This window comes from Bradysia coprophila, unplaced genomic scaffold (assembly GCF_014529535.1).
Source record: "Bradysia coprophila strain Holo2 unplaced genomic scaffold, BU_Bcop_v1 contig_561, whole genome shotgun sequence".
NCBI lineage: Eukaryota > Metazoa > Arthropoda > Insecta > Diptera > Sciaridae > Bradysia > Bradysia coprophila.
In genome coordinates, this window is record NW_023503807.1 from 813,453 (window position 1) to 832,269 (window position 18,817).

An 18,817-nucleotide genomic window follows, 5' to 3' on the forward strand; every position below is an offset into this window, starting at 1 on the left:
AGTCGTGTTGCTAATTTTATAAGGATTGAGGAGAAATCAAGTCTCTTCTAGTAAATACACGGATGTGTAAAAATTTGTGTGAAGAGCCATTTAACTAAATAGCCTCAATACAAACAACACACACTCTACGGATAATAGCGGCAGAGTCGAAATTTTGCTTGATTTTTGCAAGTGGTTCCAGGTGGTTCCGGGTGGTTCCCGTGGTCCAATCGAAAAGTGATGTATGGAAGGTGCCCTTTATTTTTGATAATGAATAAGTCGTCCATACATCATTTTGTCCAAAAACTTCAAATTTAGTCGATATAATTTTGGGTCATTTTGACTCTGCCGCTATTATCCGTAGAGTGTGTGTTGTTCGTATTGAGGCTATTTACATTTAACTATTATGTAGACTCTGAACTTTGTTTTTTGTTAACTATCTTGGGAAATTCAATTATTATCTTGAATGTGACCTTCGGTCCAAAAAGATGTGCTTCCGACAATGTATCTATGTAGACGACGGAATTGATTTTTAGTCCATGTTACATTTACTACGTAAATTCTGTCGACCAGATTCTTCTACACATAAAAAATCAACCATTTTGCAGACACTGGTTGAGGAAGTCAAACATTGTTACAACTTGGAATTGGTCCATGAACGGATTCATTGAAGTACGATCTAATTTAGCTGTTGCGATGTTTGTCTTATCAAAACATCATACCTTTGCTTACTAACACATCCAGATATCAATACTCCATACTTTTTTTTGTTGATTTTTCTTTAATTTTCGTTAACCCTTAAGGAGACAATGTACAGCACAGGCGCAGTGCTTTTGTATCCGCCTTCTGTTTACACAAAACACACAAAACCGAAACATGGGGAATATAATACCAATATACAACCATCATCATTAAAACTAATACTTTGAGTGGTACTATATACATAAGCTGCACGATCTGAGAGCGTTTATGCCAGATTATTGGCACGAAAGGAACTTTTTATGAAAAGAAAGAAAATCTGTGTGAATTGAATGATGTTAATATATTTTATTGGAAGTAATACGATCATTATTAGTGTTATGGGTCCATGTTTCGCTGAAAAAAGGGTGAAAATTTAATTTGATGATAAAATTTTGATGTTTGCTTAAAGAGGTATATGACGAGCGCTTTGATTTATTTATATTTTTCGTAATTTACGTACGAAATAATGTTTATGATGTACTGTAGCGCGCTCACATTTGATGAAAGTGCAAAATTGCTACAGACCATACAATCATGTTCCTAACATGGACTTAAACTGTAATTTTGCGCAATAATGTGTTAACAGACTCGGCTTCGCCTCGGGCTGACAATTTTTACATCTATATAGGATCAGGCAAGGCCGATCCTAATAAAGCCTAATAAAACATCCGACTTTTCTCAACGTAAACGAATCAAATTTTATTTAAATCTTTCTTCATCTACGGTTCGCCTGAAACTGATTAACAATCATACTCTCTCATGTCAACAACTGTTCTAGTTAACAAAAGGATATCTGCAATCGACTAATTAATTGACCTGTGCCAACTACTCGGTTCCCACACAACCCTTTCTTAACAAAACATTTGTCCTCAATACATCACTTGGCACATAATATAGAAAAGTCCTATGAACTGTTCTAAAAAGAATCCCGCTATAGGAACAACGATTCGATGGTTATAAGAGTCAGTGTCGTCAAGAACGCAATATTCGATTGAGCTGTCCTCCAAAACCTCCGTAACTAATTTGAGATTGAAACGAAATTTTAAGATGAAAAAAGAACCCTGAACGTCAGAATACCAGAAACATCTCCAATGTTAGACTTTTATTAGTTGCTTGATTCTATCATTTGCATCGATTTACATTACAGCGATGGGGCTGAAACCGTTTCATTCAAAGTAGAAAACCGACAATGGTAATGGGAACAATATTCACTAAATTGACGCACCCAAAGGACTATTACCATAAAATGACATGCCTGATGAGACACATACACTTTGCACAGAATTGTACCATTCCCATCCCCGTTGGCACAAATGGTATAGCTTTTATTATATTCGTGTACATATATACCGTTGCATAGTAGAGTCTTTGCTTTTTTTTGGACATCACAACACTAAGCACAATAATATTATTATGGAGTATAATTCACCACATGTGGATGCGGTGTGATGTCGACCATTTCTATATATGGTGTACATTTTCTGTTGTTATAATCACAACCACTTTGATAATTAGTTTTTACTGGGAAATGAGCTTTTTCGTATTTGTACTCTCGAACAATGGTTTTGTTTCGGTGAACATTTCGTACAAAGTGCTATCCAGTCCAAAACTTCATATTATATGGCGTATTATATTAGCGGTCTGTTTCTTCCATCATCATTTGTAACATACGGCTACTACACTTAGATCACAGTCTGTGCATGTTTTCGTTATATAGCGGGCTACATTATATTATAGCCACAATATTTGTATTATTAATGTAGCAATTACACCAAGAAAGCCAGATCTGACCCATTGTGATTTATTTATTTTGTTTTGTCAGATTGATATTGATTTTCGGTAGGTCTGGGTACCAATATTGAAATTGGTCTTAATTTAATAGAATATGTGGAGCCACATTTGTGGAGTACAGGAAGGGAACCATTATTTTCATTGCATCGCGTCCTATCCCCGGATCCTCCAAGTATCATTTCTGTGCGTATGAATATAGTATTTTGATAATAACTAACAGCACCGCATTCACACAACCAATGTCGAATTTCATCCGATTTACTGCCTCCCTCGTACATATGAAAAATTTCCTCCTAGTTCCTAGTTTTTATCGAGTGCTAGGATATAGGCCGAAATTTGGTGCCATTTGGACCACTCGTTCCATAAATATGAGGAAATAAAGTTAGGTGTAGGAACGTGCAATATCTTGTTGGAAGGGTTTTGATGAGTTTGAGGAAATATGATGATATTTGACCATTCTTCTTGCGCTGCAGCGCTGCATAAAGCCCTACAAAAATGATAAGTTTGAGCTAAAATTCCTTTTTCTAAAAGTGGTCCAATTTCAACAAATGTGGGTTCTTTGGAAAGGATTTGGCGAACTAGGAAGTAGGATAAAATTTTAGGAAACTTAAGAAATGCGAAATGCTAAAAAGAACAAATACGTCGAAAATATCCTAAAATTTTCTTCTAAAGCTGTTCCGTTTCGTTTGAAATATCGGGCTAGGGAAAAATCTCCGAGTGTATTATCGTCGGGGACGATAATATCGTTTTGAAACGATAATATCGTCGCTGTGACGATATTATCGTTTTCTGTAACAATATTATCGTCCGAGCGACGATAATATCGTATTAGACGACAATAATATCGTTTTCCGGACAATAATATCGTTTTCCGGACAATAATATCGTTTTCTGTAACAATATTATCGTCCGTGCAACGATATTATCGTCCGAGCGACGATAATATCGTATTTGACGACGATGTTATCGTTTTCCGGACGATAATATCGTTTTCTGTAACAATGTTATCGTCCGTGCAACGATATTATCGCTAATGAAACGATATTATCGTCCGAGCGACGATAATATCGTATTAGACGACAATAATATCGTTTTCCGCACGATAATATCGTTTTCTGCAACAATATTATCGTCCCAGCAACGATATTATCGCCCATAAAACGATATTATCGCCGATTGAAACGATATTATTGTCTTTGATACGATATTATCGTATCAGACGACAATAATATCCTTTTCCGGAGGATAATATCGTTTTCTGAAACAATAATATCGTCAGGCCTCTCACACCTCCTTATTTCCTTGATTTTCCTTATTTTTATGAAAACCTCCTTATTCCTCCTTATTTTGATAAAATATCCTTTGTTTCCTTATTTTTCGCAAATTTTACTGACAGAAAATCAAAAATTAATTTAAAAAAAATTCGCTGCGCGGCAAATATTAATTTTAAAATTACTTTTATTATTTAACACAAAGAACTCTAATAGAAAAGTGAAGTGGTGGCGCATTGTCATTCCAATATGATTGATTTACTGGACTTACCATGTTTTTCTGTGATTTCCTTCTCTAGTACCACTTATAAGACAAAGGTTTTTAAAATGGAATGGAATGACTCATTTATGCGCCTTTCAATTCTAAAAAGCACTGTTTCACATTTTTTTTTAATTTCTTATTTTCGGACTTATAGAGGCCAAAGTAAATGGCATTCCCTCAAAAAGGGGTTGCAAAAATGTTTTTTTTTTTCGATATAATTGAAGCAAGAGACACAAGAGACACAAGAGACACAAATGTTGGTTAAGATCACTGGTTAGTACCGATTAACCTTAGGAACTTATATTCGAAAATAGGGTCGATCTTCAATCGAAATTGGAGGCTTGCAATAAAAGAATTCTGCGAAACTTACCCATAACAAAAAAAGTGGACAATCGCATCATATGGAAACAGTCATGGGGTTTTAGACTGTTTGTTCTATTGCAAGCTTAGTAGCATATAGTGCCTACTGAATTTTCCATTACAATAAGTGACTCAAGTAAGCTTTCAGCAGGATTTCTTAGATAAAAATCCGCTGAATGTATTCTGTAAAGATCCCATCATCCCCGTGAAACAGTTCGAACCTAAAGCCTCTGCTAATCAAATTGGTATGTTTGTGAGAGTTTGGTTGCTAAAGAGAGTATTGTTACAGTTCATGACAAATTCGTTAAAGTTGTAAAATAGCGAAAATTTTCAGTTGAAAAATTTGTATTTTTCTCCTTATTTTTCCTTAATTTCAATTAACAATTTCCTTATTTCTCCTTATTTTTGAGCTGAAACCTCCTTAATTCCTTAATAAGGAGTCCGGAATTAGAGTGAGAGGCCTGAATATCGTCCTAGCAACGATATTATCGTCCATGAAACGATATTATCGCCGCTGCAACGATAATACACTCGGAGATTTTTCCCGTCACCGAAATATCTCGTCAGGAAGCGCTAACGGAAGTGTATGAAAGTATCTGCAAATTTGTTCTGGGGTCTCATACAATTAAAATTACCTTCCACGCTCATCTCCACTGGTTTTTCTTCAGTACACTTCAAGTTGAAGCAATTATAATAAATTACAAAAATAATTAAAATGATGGTCCAGAAGGTGGTTTTCTTGGTTTTCCCGCAGCTTCCTCTGGCCTTATAAGGGAGTGACTTGGGACACTGGTATATAACAGACAGATATAATACCAAGAAGATTAGCTGCCTTATTGACGAACAACTAATTTATACCGAAACCTCGTTTCTTCGGATCATTAATTTTCGTCTCCACCAATTTTTTTTTATATCTCAACAAAAATCCATCAAGTCAACATTTTTTCTTTCGCTTCATTAAACAAATTATATGTTGCACCGATCGTGGTGCCAAAAATACACTTTGATAAATTCAACAATATTACATTGACGGTTATGTAGTTTACTGGTTTTGTATATTATAAGTGAAAATATTCTAAATATTTATTTATGAGATGAGATGTTGAATATTTTTGTAACAGCTACTCGAAATGATGATGAAACCACATCGCATTTGAACGGTTTGTTATTTTAATTTAATTAAAGATAACATTGTTATTGTTAAGGGGAATCAAATATTTTCAAGTATTCGGATTACGATGTGTTTTTGTGGATTTTTTTTTCTTCTTCTGGGTGTTTTGTCATTTTCGCTACATTAATATTAAGGCCCACATTTTAGAAACAGTCATCGGTTAACAATGGCAATGAGAACAAGCAAGTGAAATCTTTGTTAAAATTAGTGAAGTAATAGATTTTGTATCAAACGACAGTGTGTACATGTACATGTACATGTAAAAACTATGATGTTACAGGGAACATTGTCATTTTTTATCATTATATTTACAGTCATCATAATGAAATTTCAGTCAGTCAGCCAGTCAAATACACATCTACCTCCAGCTAATTCGTTTTTATTTACTGTCAACATATGTGTTAATAATTTACTCTCAACAAAAGGAATCCAGCCGAGAATGAATATATCTCTACTTCATTATTATATACCCTCCGTATAGTATTGACTGGATCGTGGTGTTGAATTTAATAGTTGTAACAATGAAAAACCAGAACGATGGCAACAACAAAAAAAGGAGTATAGAAAATTCACAAACAAGGGCTTAAAGTAGTCAAACACACATTCGATGATATAGGTACATGGTAGACTACCCGATCGTTTTTAGAAAGAAAAAAATGGCTTGTGTGCTCATGAAAAATCATTGACGACATACGACACCCTCTATAAATCTCTTAAATAAATAAATGAACAATGAACTTGCCAAATGTTTCAATTATTGAGTTATATTCGTAATGACGAACAGCATTATATCGATTGTTGTGTTTATTGCATTATTGGGCAACGGCGTGGAATACCCTGGTTTTCTTGGTGTTGTTGTTTTTTTAACACGCGAATACAATTGTGCGGTTTAGTGTCAGAATATTTACTATCGCAGACAGATCTTTCGCACCATTTTAAGGTTTATCTTAAGGCTTTCTATAAAATAGAGACTGCCAAAAAGATGTGAAAATCTAACCAGTGATGGGTTGCTCTGTCTCCTATTAATCCGCATTACTTACCACACATGCCCGGACTGGCCATACTGGGCGTTCGGGCGATTCCCGAAGGGCCTATTGCCTTAGTTGGGCGAAGTTCAGACAGGTTTTTTTTTTAAATATTAACCATTTATTGTTCAAACAAATGAAGCCCACATTAGGGAACACAGGCAAAATCTTTAATTTCCAATCAAAAATTTTCTACTGAGGCCGTTCTGTTAATTCTTTTTTCTATTTCCAATCAAAATTCTTCTACCGAGGCCTTTCTCTTAATCTTTGTTTTCCAATCGAAATTTTCCTACTGAGGCCTTTCTGTTAATTTTGATTGGAAATAGAAAAAAATCAACGGAAAGCTCTCTCCGGATCAAAATTTGTACTCTTTCAATTGCGAGCGAAGTGAGCGATTTTTTTAAATAAATTTTTCGTTAGTTATACATTTTTATATTCCACTCGAAAAATTTTCCCTTAGTTATTTCCCCAATCTTTTTTTCCTTTTAAAGTTTTGCACCGCTAAAGCGCTACGCCCTAGGCAAAAATGTCCCATTTGTCCGTGTGGCGTGGCGGAACTCTGTGATTCACTTACACTTTGTAAGTTACACAATATTAATCAGTCTTACGAATCGAGGGCCTAATTGGAAAAAGTCGCCCGAACGGAAGGACCTTTTGACTTTTTCCCAGAAGGGCTTACCTGTTGATTACGTGGAGACAAAGTTACTCGTGACATGTAAGATTTTTGACTCTTTGGTGAGTCTACATCCTCTAGTGGTACGAACGTTGGTGTCAGTTTTTACCAAATAAAGAACAGGTGAAATGGAAACTTTTGAAGAAAATAATTATTTTGTTTGGTTTTTGTATCGCTGATTGATTAAACACTGCATTCGGATCTGAAATCAATTTTTTCGCATGTCCTTACTCTCCGATTTAAAAAAAATATTTTATTTTCAACAAATAACTCAGTCAAGAGTATACACTTCTATCCACTTAGCGAAAGATTAAATTCGATGAAGACCTTCGGCAGAGTAGTCTCTTTCAACGAAATTACCCGGCCCAAAGCAGAACGAAGAAACTATTTATTCGCTCATCGACTTTCATTAACCTATTCTGGTAATCTGTTAAGTACACAATTTCCATTTCCATAAATAAATATCAAAAAGTGTGACAGATGCGCGCATAAAGTCATTCCTGTCACGCATAGTGATTCCGGAACTATAAACTTAAACGGTTCGTTATTTATCACTAAACATAACATCAACCCTCCGAATCTAAATGCACTCATTTTCCCATTGAATCTTCACATTTTTTTTTAATTCACTTGTCCCATCGTGCCGGTTCATATCTCTAATGTTATAAATACAAAACTATTTGATATTTCACACCCTAACCTCAGTCATGCAGACATTGTTCGTATACCCTGATATGGAAGCGCTCTCTCCACACATTTTCAACCGAGTAAAAAAAAAATCCCTACGAATTTGCTGAGTGTATTGGGCTGTGTTTGTATAAATATATAACAGTCAGTGCAGAAGATACATTATGAATAGTTAATCTATAAAAATGTGTAATATATTGCATGTGATTAATCGTGTAAATTGAATTAAATTGGTAGGAACTTTTTTATTCCGTCAGCTTATCCATCACACAATACAAATGGTGTTGTTTGGGGTTAAACATGAATCGTTTTGTTTTGGGATCATTACATGAGTTTGATGTTGGTTGTTTTTGTTTTTTTTTTTTTATTGCTTCTTCGTCGTCCTTTCCTCTTCTTTCATTCTTTGGTATTTGTTTCGATGTTTTATATGTTTTCATGTTGTACGGGCATTAGGAGAAAATTGAGACACGGGTATTAATGAGGTCGATATGATTTCTGACAATTGGCTGTGTTTTATTTTGATGGGTCATTTGTTCGTGCATTTTTTATGAGGATTTGATTTAATAAGAAAAAAGAAACTAGAAAAGAAGTCACTCTTCGGTGGAGCGGAGGGGAAAGCAGCCAGATAGTTGAATATATTGTCTCTATTTGCGTATTATAGAGGACATTTAAAAAAAAAAAGTTGTTAGTAGTCATGTCGGAATTACAATATACAGTGCCTATATTCGCGAAAATATTTTCTTAATTTTATCAAATTTTCACAAATTTCATAAATTTTCACAAATTTTCTTGAATTTTCACAGATTTTCGTGAATTTTCATGAAATTTCACGAATTTTCTTAAGTTTTCACAAATTTTCATGAATTTTCAAGAATTTTCATGAAATTTAGGAAAAACGAATAAACAAGAGAACTATTAGAAAATCGTCAAACACTCAGTTTAATTAACATTTAGTCGATGGGTCACTGAAAACCCTGTGTCAAAGTGAGGTCCGGAGCATGTTAAAGTGTTTTTCGGTTGAGTTTAGTATCCTGATGAAGAAAAGTTAGGGTTAAGGCTAAGATCCTGGGCAATAACTTTTGGCGGCGGCATCCGAAAATCCGTGTTTTTCAAGTGTAAAATACAGGATAAGCTGAAAAAATCGTCAAAGTCGAAATTTTTAGTTATTGAAAAAATGCTTAATTTTGGGCCATTATCTTCTCTTTTCAAGTGTTTTACATATATATATATATATATTAACTGGGATATGCGAATCTCTAAATTCTGAACACGAATGAAGAAATCAAAATGTTTTTGGAAAGTACAGGGTGGGTATTTTTCATGAAATCTTCGATTTCGCTGTTTTCTTTCCTGTTTTTTCAAATTTTTTTCGTAGACTTACTAATTATTAGATGGATATTTAGGAAATGCGGTCTTTCGAACCTTTTTTCTTATTCGTAGTTGTATGAATGCCAAATATTGTAAGATCCGTTCAAATGCTGACGAAAATAAATAACTTTTCTTATTCTAACTGAAAAGTGCCCAGCTCACCTACCAAAAGAGGTTCACGTTGGTTTAAAACGCACGAAAACCGCTTGTAAACCTATTGTTACATTGTTTAAATATGGTGCATACGTGCAATTTGATACGTCAAGATATTCATGCTCTTTGTTTTATACATATGACCAAATTATGTGATTAGGAGCGAATTGAAACAAAAAACGAAGAGAAACTAGTTCTGAGTTACATTTGTTTCTGTTTCGATAAAGTGCTACGATTTTCAGTTTTCAATATTACTATCCTATTACTTGCATCCATCATAGTAATTTATGCAACAAGTTGCGAAAAGTAGTTGTTTTTGTCACTAGATGTGATGTTATCAGACGAGCGTAGCAAGTTTGATAACAACATCGTGTGACAAAAACAACCACTTTCGCAACATGTTGCATACAACGTTTTATGTAATATTGTCGCAAAATCACTTTTTCATGTATTATTTCAAGGTATATTGATTTACTAGTGACAAAAAGTTATATGTAAGTCCTTTTTGTCACTAGTGATAAAAAGTAAATCAATATACCATTGAAATGATGCATGAAAAAGTGAACATTTTGCGACGGAATTGCATAAAAGTATTTTTAATCGGTTGATTTCAAATCTTGTACTTCAATTTTTTTAACATGCATTTTACTATATAAATACTGAAATCATACTACACAGAGCTTCGATAACAGATGAATATAATGAAAATAATGGGGAACTATAAATTGGACAAATTATTTTTAATTGTTGTTAAACATCATAATAAGCAAAAACTGCTCCAAAATGGCTGATCTATATTTTCAGCCAAAGATGTCAATACCCATGTAGTTCTTGTTACAGACAACCCTACATCATTTTTGATAGTCCATACGAAAATCGATTACCGTGGTCTTTGCGAGTTGCTTTTTTTACTTCTGTGACGAAAGAAAAACCTCCAAGTCGGTAGTACTGACTCAGTGGAATAATGCGTTGCGTCAAATTAGTTTAAAAAACGATTATTTAGCAAAAAAAAAACAAACGACAGCATTTACTAAATATCCACAAATAATTAGTAAAGTGCGTTTTTTAATTAGCGAATTCAAACGCCAAAACATCATAGACTGGGAAGCACTTAATTGACTGGGAACATGGATGACTTTTAAAACTCTGATAAATCGAAAATTGTGTTTTTTAAAGATGAACAAACTGTAAGTCTAATAAAAAAAAATTGAAAAAAAAACGAGAAAAGCAACGATATAGAAAATTTTATGAAAAAATAAGTCATTTTCTTTAATTTTCCCAAATTTCATAAATTTTCACAAATTTCATAAACTTTCACAAATTTTCGTGAATTTTCATAAATTTTCTCAAATTTTCACAATTTTCATGAATTTTTTCAAATTTTCACAATTTTCTTGAAATATTTTCGCGAATATAGGCACTGCAATATATAGTCCAAAAAACGATAATATCATTCAAAAAGCGATATTATCGTCTTTCGAACGATAATATCGTTCCTGACACGGTCAATGTGGAAATGGCGCGCCACACATCGACATATTAAAACCCATAGCTTATGATGAAATAGGCAGATAGTCCATTTAGGGAGTCGTGTACCCATATACTAGGGTGTAGCGGTTTTGACATTTAAAATTACAACTTTCGTAATGTCAGAACCTGGTAATACATTCTAACCTAAACAAAATTTTGATTCGAGGTAATCCTACTTTCGTCGCCAATATTCCATGTACCAAAATCACGAACTCAAAATATTTTTTAGACTTGATCTGTTTTGTAAAATAATCTGTGAATTCTGGAGATTGGATTACCATATGGATCGAACTTTTTATGTACATTGGGCCGACCGTAAAAAATCCATATATGTGACGAAGACCGAAAACAATGAAATTTTCAAAAATGGGTCTGGCGGCAGCACAAAATTAAAGTTTGAAATTTTTTTGTTCTTCCATAAAATGATAAAATGAGTGAACTTCCGGCTGAGCCTCAAAAAATTAAGACATTTTGTCAAAACCGCTACACCCTACTATATAACGAATGTACTACGTTGACCATGTGAGTCTTATAAAAGCGAGAGAGTCACTTTATTTTATAAATTAATTCCAATTCGCTCACCAAATGAAGTTTCCCATGATCCGTATTGTTCTTATAGTTTTTCCGATTCAATCGAACAAATGTACAGTTTTAATACAACTTTGTGGTGAATGAAATCAGAGCGCTATCATTTGAGCAAATAAAATCTTTGACCAAAAACTAATACAATCTGCAGTAACTTGATTCCATGAATAAACAAACTAACAAAAGTTTCAATTCTTGATTACAATCTCATCCTTATTAGTGAAGTTGTATCTACGTTTTCCGCAAAACATACCAAATTGCTTTATTTATGTGTTGTGTTATACACATGTATGATATGTGTGTACTACCATATACATAAATGCTGGTTGTATGACCGTATCCTCACCGAAAATAAAGTTTTAAGTAGCTACCACATTTAGACTTAAAGCATCATCAATATATTGTCCTCGTTACAATCCTTTCGGTTATTATTTATTTACCGAAAGTTTTATTTGAAACAAAATGGAAGGACAATCCAACTTAATTAAAAGATCAAATATGGCAGAACATAAGATTATTCTCTTACTGAATACTTTAACATTCCGTAAATCTGGTTAAAGTCGATTTGATATGTGGATGATGTTTATTTACATCATTAAAACTAAACCCTTCTGTTACTTGCGGTCAGTTGAATTCGCAAACATTGTCTGGAATTTTATTAACAACGCAAATTTTCCATCATGTTGTTTGTCGGTGGAAATTTGGGAGATTTCAAACCTTATACAAAGCTTATACATTATCAGCAGTATAATAACAAAAATGAGCCATGAACGATGGGTTTGTTGAAACCACTGAAGTAGTAGATTTTGCTCTGTTCGTCAAAAGAATTTCCAGGCGTTGAGACTTTTTTCCAAGGTTTGTTTGAGTTAGTCAAGTTAATATTTCAATCAGGATTTCGATGAAAAGCTTATATAGAACAGCTCGGTACCATTTTTACCATTCTGATGTGATAAAAGCCAACCACAATACCAGTGGTAATTCAACGCCTTTGTATATTTCAGAGTGGTCAAATTAGTCTCATAATTATCGCATAAAGCCAATGTTTTGTTTTCAAATATTTCTAAATAATAAACATCAAAGTGTAACCGTAACTAATCCAACAATTTGCCGAAAATATTTTTATTATTTATCCGAAACTGAGTACATTCATCATTTTCATGTTTGATGAAATCAACAAAAAGTCTGAAGATTTTGACGAAGAAAAATATTTTTTTTAAAGTCGATGAGTGATGCTCTAGAATGCGTTAATTTTAGCTAACTGGCATAGTGTCTGTTACTTTCGTTACTATGGCTTAAGTCTGTATATAATACATGTATACGAAGGAGGCACTCGCATAGTGTTTGAGCTAAGTTTTATTGGGACACAGTTTCAACAAAAAATTTATTTCATTTTGTTGTTATTAATCGTAAATTAAGAGAGTAAAGCTATTAATATTCAGACGTACGAACACACCTTTCGGTGTAAAAATACTCTTTTTTTATCGAGTTAGTAAAACGTCTAAAAATATCACCGATTTTTCGTCAAAAAAAAAAAGATTCAAGAACGTTCGGTAATGGTCGTTGTTATATTTGTGATTGGTATTTCAATAATTCAAATTTATTTTTTCATACTCATTTAAGTGGCTGTTTAAGCAGCTAATTCACTATTTGCAGAGGCGGTAGAATTAATTTCATTATTTGGCGGAATGACAGATATATGTACGATCAGTCTAATGGACGATGAAACAATTTCAATTAAAATAAGAAAACATTACCATCCCCATAGCAACGGGACTTTCAGATGTAATAATGTAATATGCTAATTGAGATGTAACATCCAGAAATAACTCGACATCATCGATATAATATACTGTAGATAATGAGACACGAAGAACGAAATTTCGGAACATACAAGTGCACAAAATACGAATCACAACACAAAACGAAGAGAAAAAGGAAATTGAAATATTTGTATGACATTATTTCGCGCGCTTTCTCAAAACGTAAGTCACGTTACACATACATCCATGTGATCTTTCCGCATAAAGTTGCTTTGTATTGACATTACTTATCTACCCTATATTATATCGATGCTCGACATAGAAAATTCAGGTGTAACATCTTCTCATTACATTGTCGACGTCAAATTTTATGGGTTTTCTTCAGTCAGATTTCCCATTCTAATCATGTCCGGAGCGTTAGCGGAGGACTTGACGCAGTCTAACTTCCAAAAAAAAAAACGAAGAAATTTTTTTGAGACGCGGCAACTACATATAGGCGAGAATTTAAGTTTCTTTCCTTTGGCCTGTATCACCACAAAACATATTCTATCTTATTCGCGCTTCAAATACGAGCAAAACGAGCTATCACTCGACTATGTAGCTTTAAAATTACCGGAGATACATCGTTTTGAAATTGGCACTTTTCATAGAAAATACACCAAATTGACTTTTCCCAAACAATCAAAATCTTTCAACTTATTCTGTATGTTTCTATCTGTCTATCTATCGACGGACGATCTCGGAAACTAGTCAGCCAATCTCCATGAAATTTTGCAGGAACCTCAGGGTGGGCATAAAAATGAAAATGTGATACGCCATTACCCCAGGAAAAACCAGAATTTTGTTTTATTGGCCTCGAAGTGGTTTCTGAGTGTGGTTTTCGAGGGTCGGGAACCCGTTTTCGGCTGTAGCTTACCTGTATTGAAACCTACAGAGGCGTGCGACCCATCAAATGAAAGGTATTTGTAACACGATTCGAACAAAAAAATAATTTAAAAAATCGGGGCAGATTCGTTTGAGCTAGAGTGACCAAATTTTGAGCTACTCGAGCATAGGATGAAAGGACTAATATTTTTGCGATTATGAGAGATAGAGAGTTACTTTCTTCGGCAAAGTCTCAGAGTTTTACGAGTAGAAAAGAAGAGCATTTGCGAAAAATGTCGAAAGTTGGAAATGGGTGGGTCAATTTGGGTTTTGGAGATATTTCTTGAATGGTGAATGGTGAATAGAGAATTACTTTCTTCGTCAAATTTTCGATTTTCGTCAAATTTTCGATTTTCGTTAAATTTTCGATTTTCGTTAAATTTCGTCAAATTTTCGAATTTCGACAAATTTTCAAATTTCGTCAAATTTTCGAATTTCGTCAAATTTTCGAATTTCGTCAAATTTTCGATTTTCGTCAAATTTTCGAATTTCGTCAAATTTTCGATTTTCGTCAAATTTTCGAATTTCGTCAAATTTTCGATTTTCGCCAAATTTTCAAATTTTGCCAAATTTCCGAATTTCTGTTATAAACTGTTATAAAAAGCAGTGTTCTAAAACTTCTAAAACGACTGATATCCCAACAAAAATCTCTTCGAGAAAAGTGTGACGCAGTCTTTGAAGTACAATTTCTAAAATGAATGATATCGCTAGAGTTGACGCTTTCAGCGTCGTTACGCAAAAATTAAATTTTACACCCAATTTTAGTTCAAACAAGCTGGCTTAGTTTTTCTCATCATCTGCCAAATAATTTTTACCAAAAAAAAATTGACTGGAAACAACCAAAATTTTGCCAAAAAAATCTGCGTCGAACAGAAAGGAACAGGCAAGAAAGTTTATCTGCCACATGCGACGCAGATAAATTGGTAAAATTTTGGTTGTTTCCAGTCAATTTTTTTTTTGGTAAAAATTATTTGGCAGATCGAAATTATAGTAGCACTGTTTAGCCAATAGTCTATATACAATTGAAATTGTTATTTTGAATAATAAATTGGGAACTTAGAACATCTTCTTGTTTTTGTTATATTTTTTATTGCAAACTCACTTCCTGCTTCTTAATTTGTGTCACACAAATCCTCGTCATTGTTCCTACTATGTTGATTAACTGTGAGGTTGATCAAATAAATTTGAAACGAATCAATTGCTCGTATGTCACTTGATGCAATTTGTTAATTGAATTCACTGACCTATATAATTAAGCAGCAAACAGCCGGTTCGAATTTAGCTAGAAGGTCATTAGCCAGTCATGAATCAGAGCATGTAAATAATCCGATTATCTTGCGATATATCAATGTGGTACACAAAAATTAGAGATCGTTTCAGTGATTTCGTCAGAGCCATAGCTTAGTATTTTGTCGAGGGAAGGAATGTTGTGCAGCAAAATAAATACAAACAATTTCACTCGATTTTGAACGCTTAATTTGAAAAAATAAATTTTTACTGATTTTAGGTGTGGTTTCAAAATAGACGAGCGAAATTCCGTAAACAAGAACGATTAGCCCAGCAGAAGGTCTCCAATAACAATGCGTCAGACTCTCAAATCAAATCCGAAGGAAAAAATAATAATACAGGGAACACAACGCCGAAGGATATCAAACCTGGTCCTGGATCACCCATATCAACGGTATCGACAACACCGAACTCAAGTGCTTCCTCACATCATTCGAATGGAGATATTAAACCATTAAATGGTAAGTAACATTTAATTTCATTTTGGCCAGCACTGGTCTACAGAAGAACTAGGTCTGAATCTCGGAAAACTGACTGTTGATTGAATTGATCTCATGGGCCCAAAGCAGAAACAAAAATTTAATTTCTTCAAAAAAAAAGTGCAGTTTAAGGGAGATGTAGAGCTCTAACTTTCCGTAATTGAATTATGCTTTTATGTCTGTTCTCCAATTTATGTGGCATTCTTTCGTTGTGCTATACCCTTCACATTATAAGAAAATTCACTTGAACCATCCAACATTTATACAATATTCAAAACGAAAAGAAGAAAACAAAACGCCCTTTGTGACAATAAGGCGCGACATTGCAAATAGTTGACAGTAATTTAGACAAATGAATGGTAATGTTAAAGACTAATTTTCAAATTAAACTTTTCTACTTTAATATTAAACGTTGATTTAATTCTCTCATGTCATGTTGCCGTTTTCTTATCGAATTGTATTATAGTCAATGATGCAGCCTAATACTCTTCGGGATATATTTGATTTTTGGTGTGTCACTTGTCAAAGGTAACATAAAAATTGGTTAAAGCTTCGTAGACGTAAATTTAACAACCGTTTGGATACGAGTATGAAGCGTGACCAGACCACTTAGCGTTTTGCCGTTTCATAAAGTTTCAATGAATGACTAACGTGCTCCTAACAATATATGTACTAGATTGAAAATGAAAATATTCGCCACAACAACACCGAATGCCAAATATTTCTGTTATGGCAACCCTTCATTTCATTCATAAAATCAGATGAACTGTCAATTTCACATCCGCAAAGTTGAAAACTTTCGATTCCAGTATCTTTCCAGTGACTTTTCAATACAGAAATTCAGCACAACAAGAATCTGATGTAAACATTCTCGATGTAACGCAAATTTTGTGGAGGGTCAGTTCCTCGTTTTGACAAACGTCAAGGCTAGTGTGCGGGGTAGAGTCAGGGTTACATTGATAAATTTATCATCGCCGAACTTAAATTGGTTTAACACGTAGGGGATAACGCTCGAGCAGGCACTTTAGGCACGTTGCGGGGTCGAGGAATACCTCCAAATAAATTTCTAAAAATCAAAAGTCAAATTTTTGATTTTTAGAATTTTTTTTGAAGGTATTCCTCGGCTCCCTTAGCACTTTCCGGTGTGCCTAAAGTTGACAAGTCACAATAACCGGCAACGTGTTAATGTTCTCCGACCGACGAGTAAAGTCTCAATAGGGTGCTAAAAATGCGGATGGAAGTTTTGAACGACCCCTGAATGTAGCTATACACAAAAATACGTTGTTGCGCTACCTGGAAATTTGCAATTCTTTCACATTATTTTATAAATCTTATCGTTCAGCCATAATTTCTCATACAAATACAAATCCAGAATACCGTTATTGATCGCCAAACGAGGAGGAACAGGAGCAGAAAAAAAAAGCCAACAAACAAACGAGAAGCAAAAAAGAATGTGAAAAACGAGAAAACTATTTTGTCAATTTGATTGAGTGCCATATGGGGGAGAAATAAAACCAATATGCGGTTGTTCAAATATTAATATTTCATAGGCACTCTGCCGCTCCATCTGTGTATGTCATAGAAAGTTAAATAAATCATTTATCACATCAAGTCTTATTTTACTCACACGGTCGGAATAAATGTGTGTTCAGAGTTTAATTCATTTTTTTTGTCTTCTTTTTTTCAGGAAAATTATCAGACGATTTAAGCTCGAATAACAACAAGTGGACAGGCTCATGTAATTCATTACTGCAAGGAAAGCAATCAAGTCTATCCAGTGGATTGTCAAATCATCATCATCATCATGCTGCTTTATCGGCGGCCGCACTATCATCACCATTTTCATCGCTATTAAGTGCTGGCGGTGGTGCTGGCTATCTACTAGATCCGTTACTAAGTAAGCCAACCGCATCAAATCATTTGTTTTAAATCGACAAATAAACTCTGTTGGATTTGTATTTCGAAATACGTGAAACACCTTTTACAACAGCCGGGGATTGTGTTTGTGTGCACAAAAACAGAAGAAACGAAAGATAGAAAAGATTGAAAGGAAAAGAAATAATTTTAATATTTCGTAACAAAACTTAAATATTTATGATGATAAAAACGTCCATGTAAATTATTATGATTTCAACTTAATTTATTTCTGAAAATATAATTTCATTTTAGTCATTCGATATATAGGTAGCAAACACGAAGAAAGTTTCTATTTTTTTCTGACCAGCATTATTTATTGCATCCGATTAAAATAGAACAGAAAATGAAATCTGACCAATGGGAAATGCGTTTTCTGTTTGTTTTTTTTTTAAGTAAAATTCGAAAAGTCCGCACAGTTTCATTGTGACTCTGCACACCCAAAATGTCCCATTTTCATATATATTGTGAGTTGTCTTATCATTCCACAGGAACCATGACTTATGCTCATTTCTAACAGATTCACAAAAGCGTTTCGTGCGACGCTTTCTTTTCAAACAGTTAGTTTGGTCGAAATGCCTAGTCATTATACACTCAGACCACATCAGGCATGAGCGCCGCCGAAAATAAGCCGCCGCCGGCCATTTTTGAGCAAGCCGCGCCGCAGCCGAGCCGGTGTCAAAAACACGGCTCAAGCCGGCTTGAAACGGCTGGAAAATGAAATAAAGATTTCGAAAGGTGAATGGGTGAAATAATTTTGAAAACCGAGATTCCTGTTGATCCTAAGCAGCTCAAGTACTTTTTGAATTTTTTTTTCAAAATTAAGAAAATTTTGAAAATTTTCTTGAATTTTCATG

The 18,817-nt window shown here is 34.1% G+C and overlaps 1 protein-coding gene across 2 annotated transcripts in view; it reads left to right on the forward strand.

The window, feature by feature from the left end:
* Positions 1–18,622, forward strand: part of LOC119083173 (paired mesoderm homeobox protein 2B-like) — a 40,180-nt gene extending 21,558 nt beyond the window's left edge. For both annotated transcript variants that reach the window (XM_037192834.1, XM_037192833.1), the window contains exons 3-4: positions 15,788–16,028; positions 17,734–18,622. In XM_037192834.1, the coding sequence (XP_037048729.1) occupies positions 15,788–16,028; positions 17,734–17,975 (483 nt within the window). In that variant the 3' untranslated portion in view covers positions 17,976–18,622. The remainder of the gene's footprint in view (positions 1–15,787; positions 16,029–17,733) is intronic.
* The last annotated feature ends 195 nt before the right edge of the window (positions 18,623–18,817 follow it).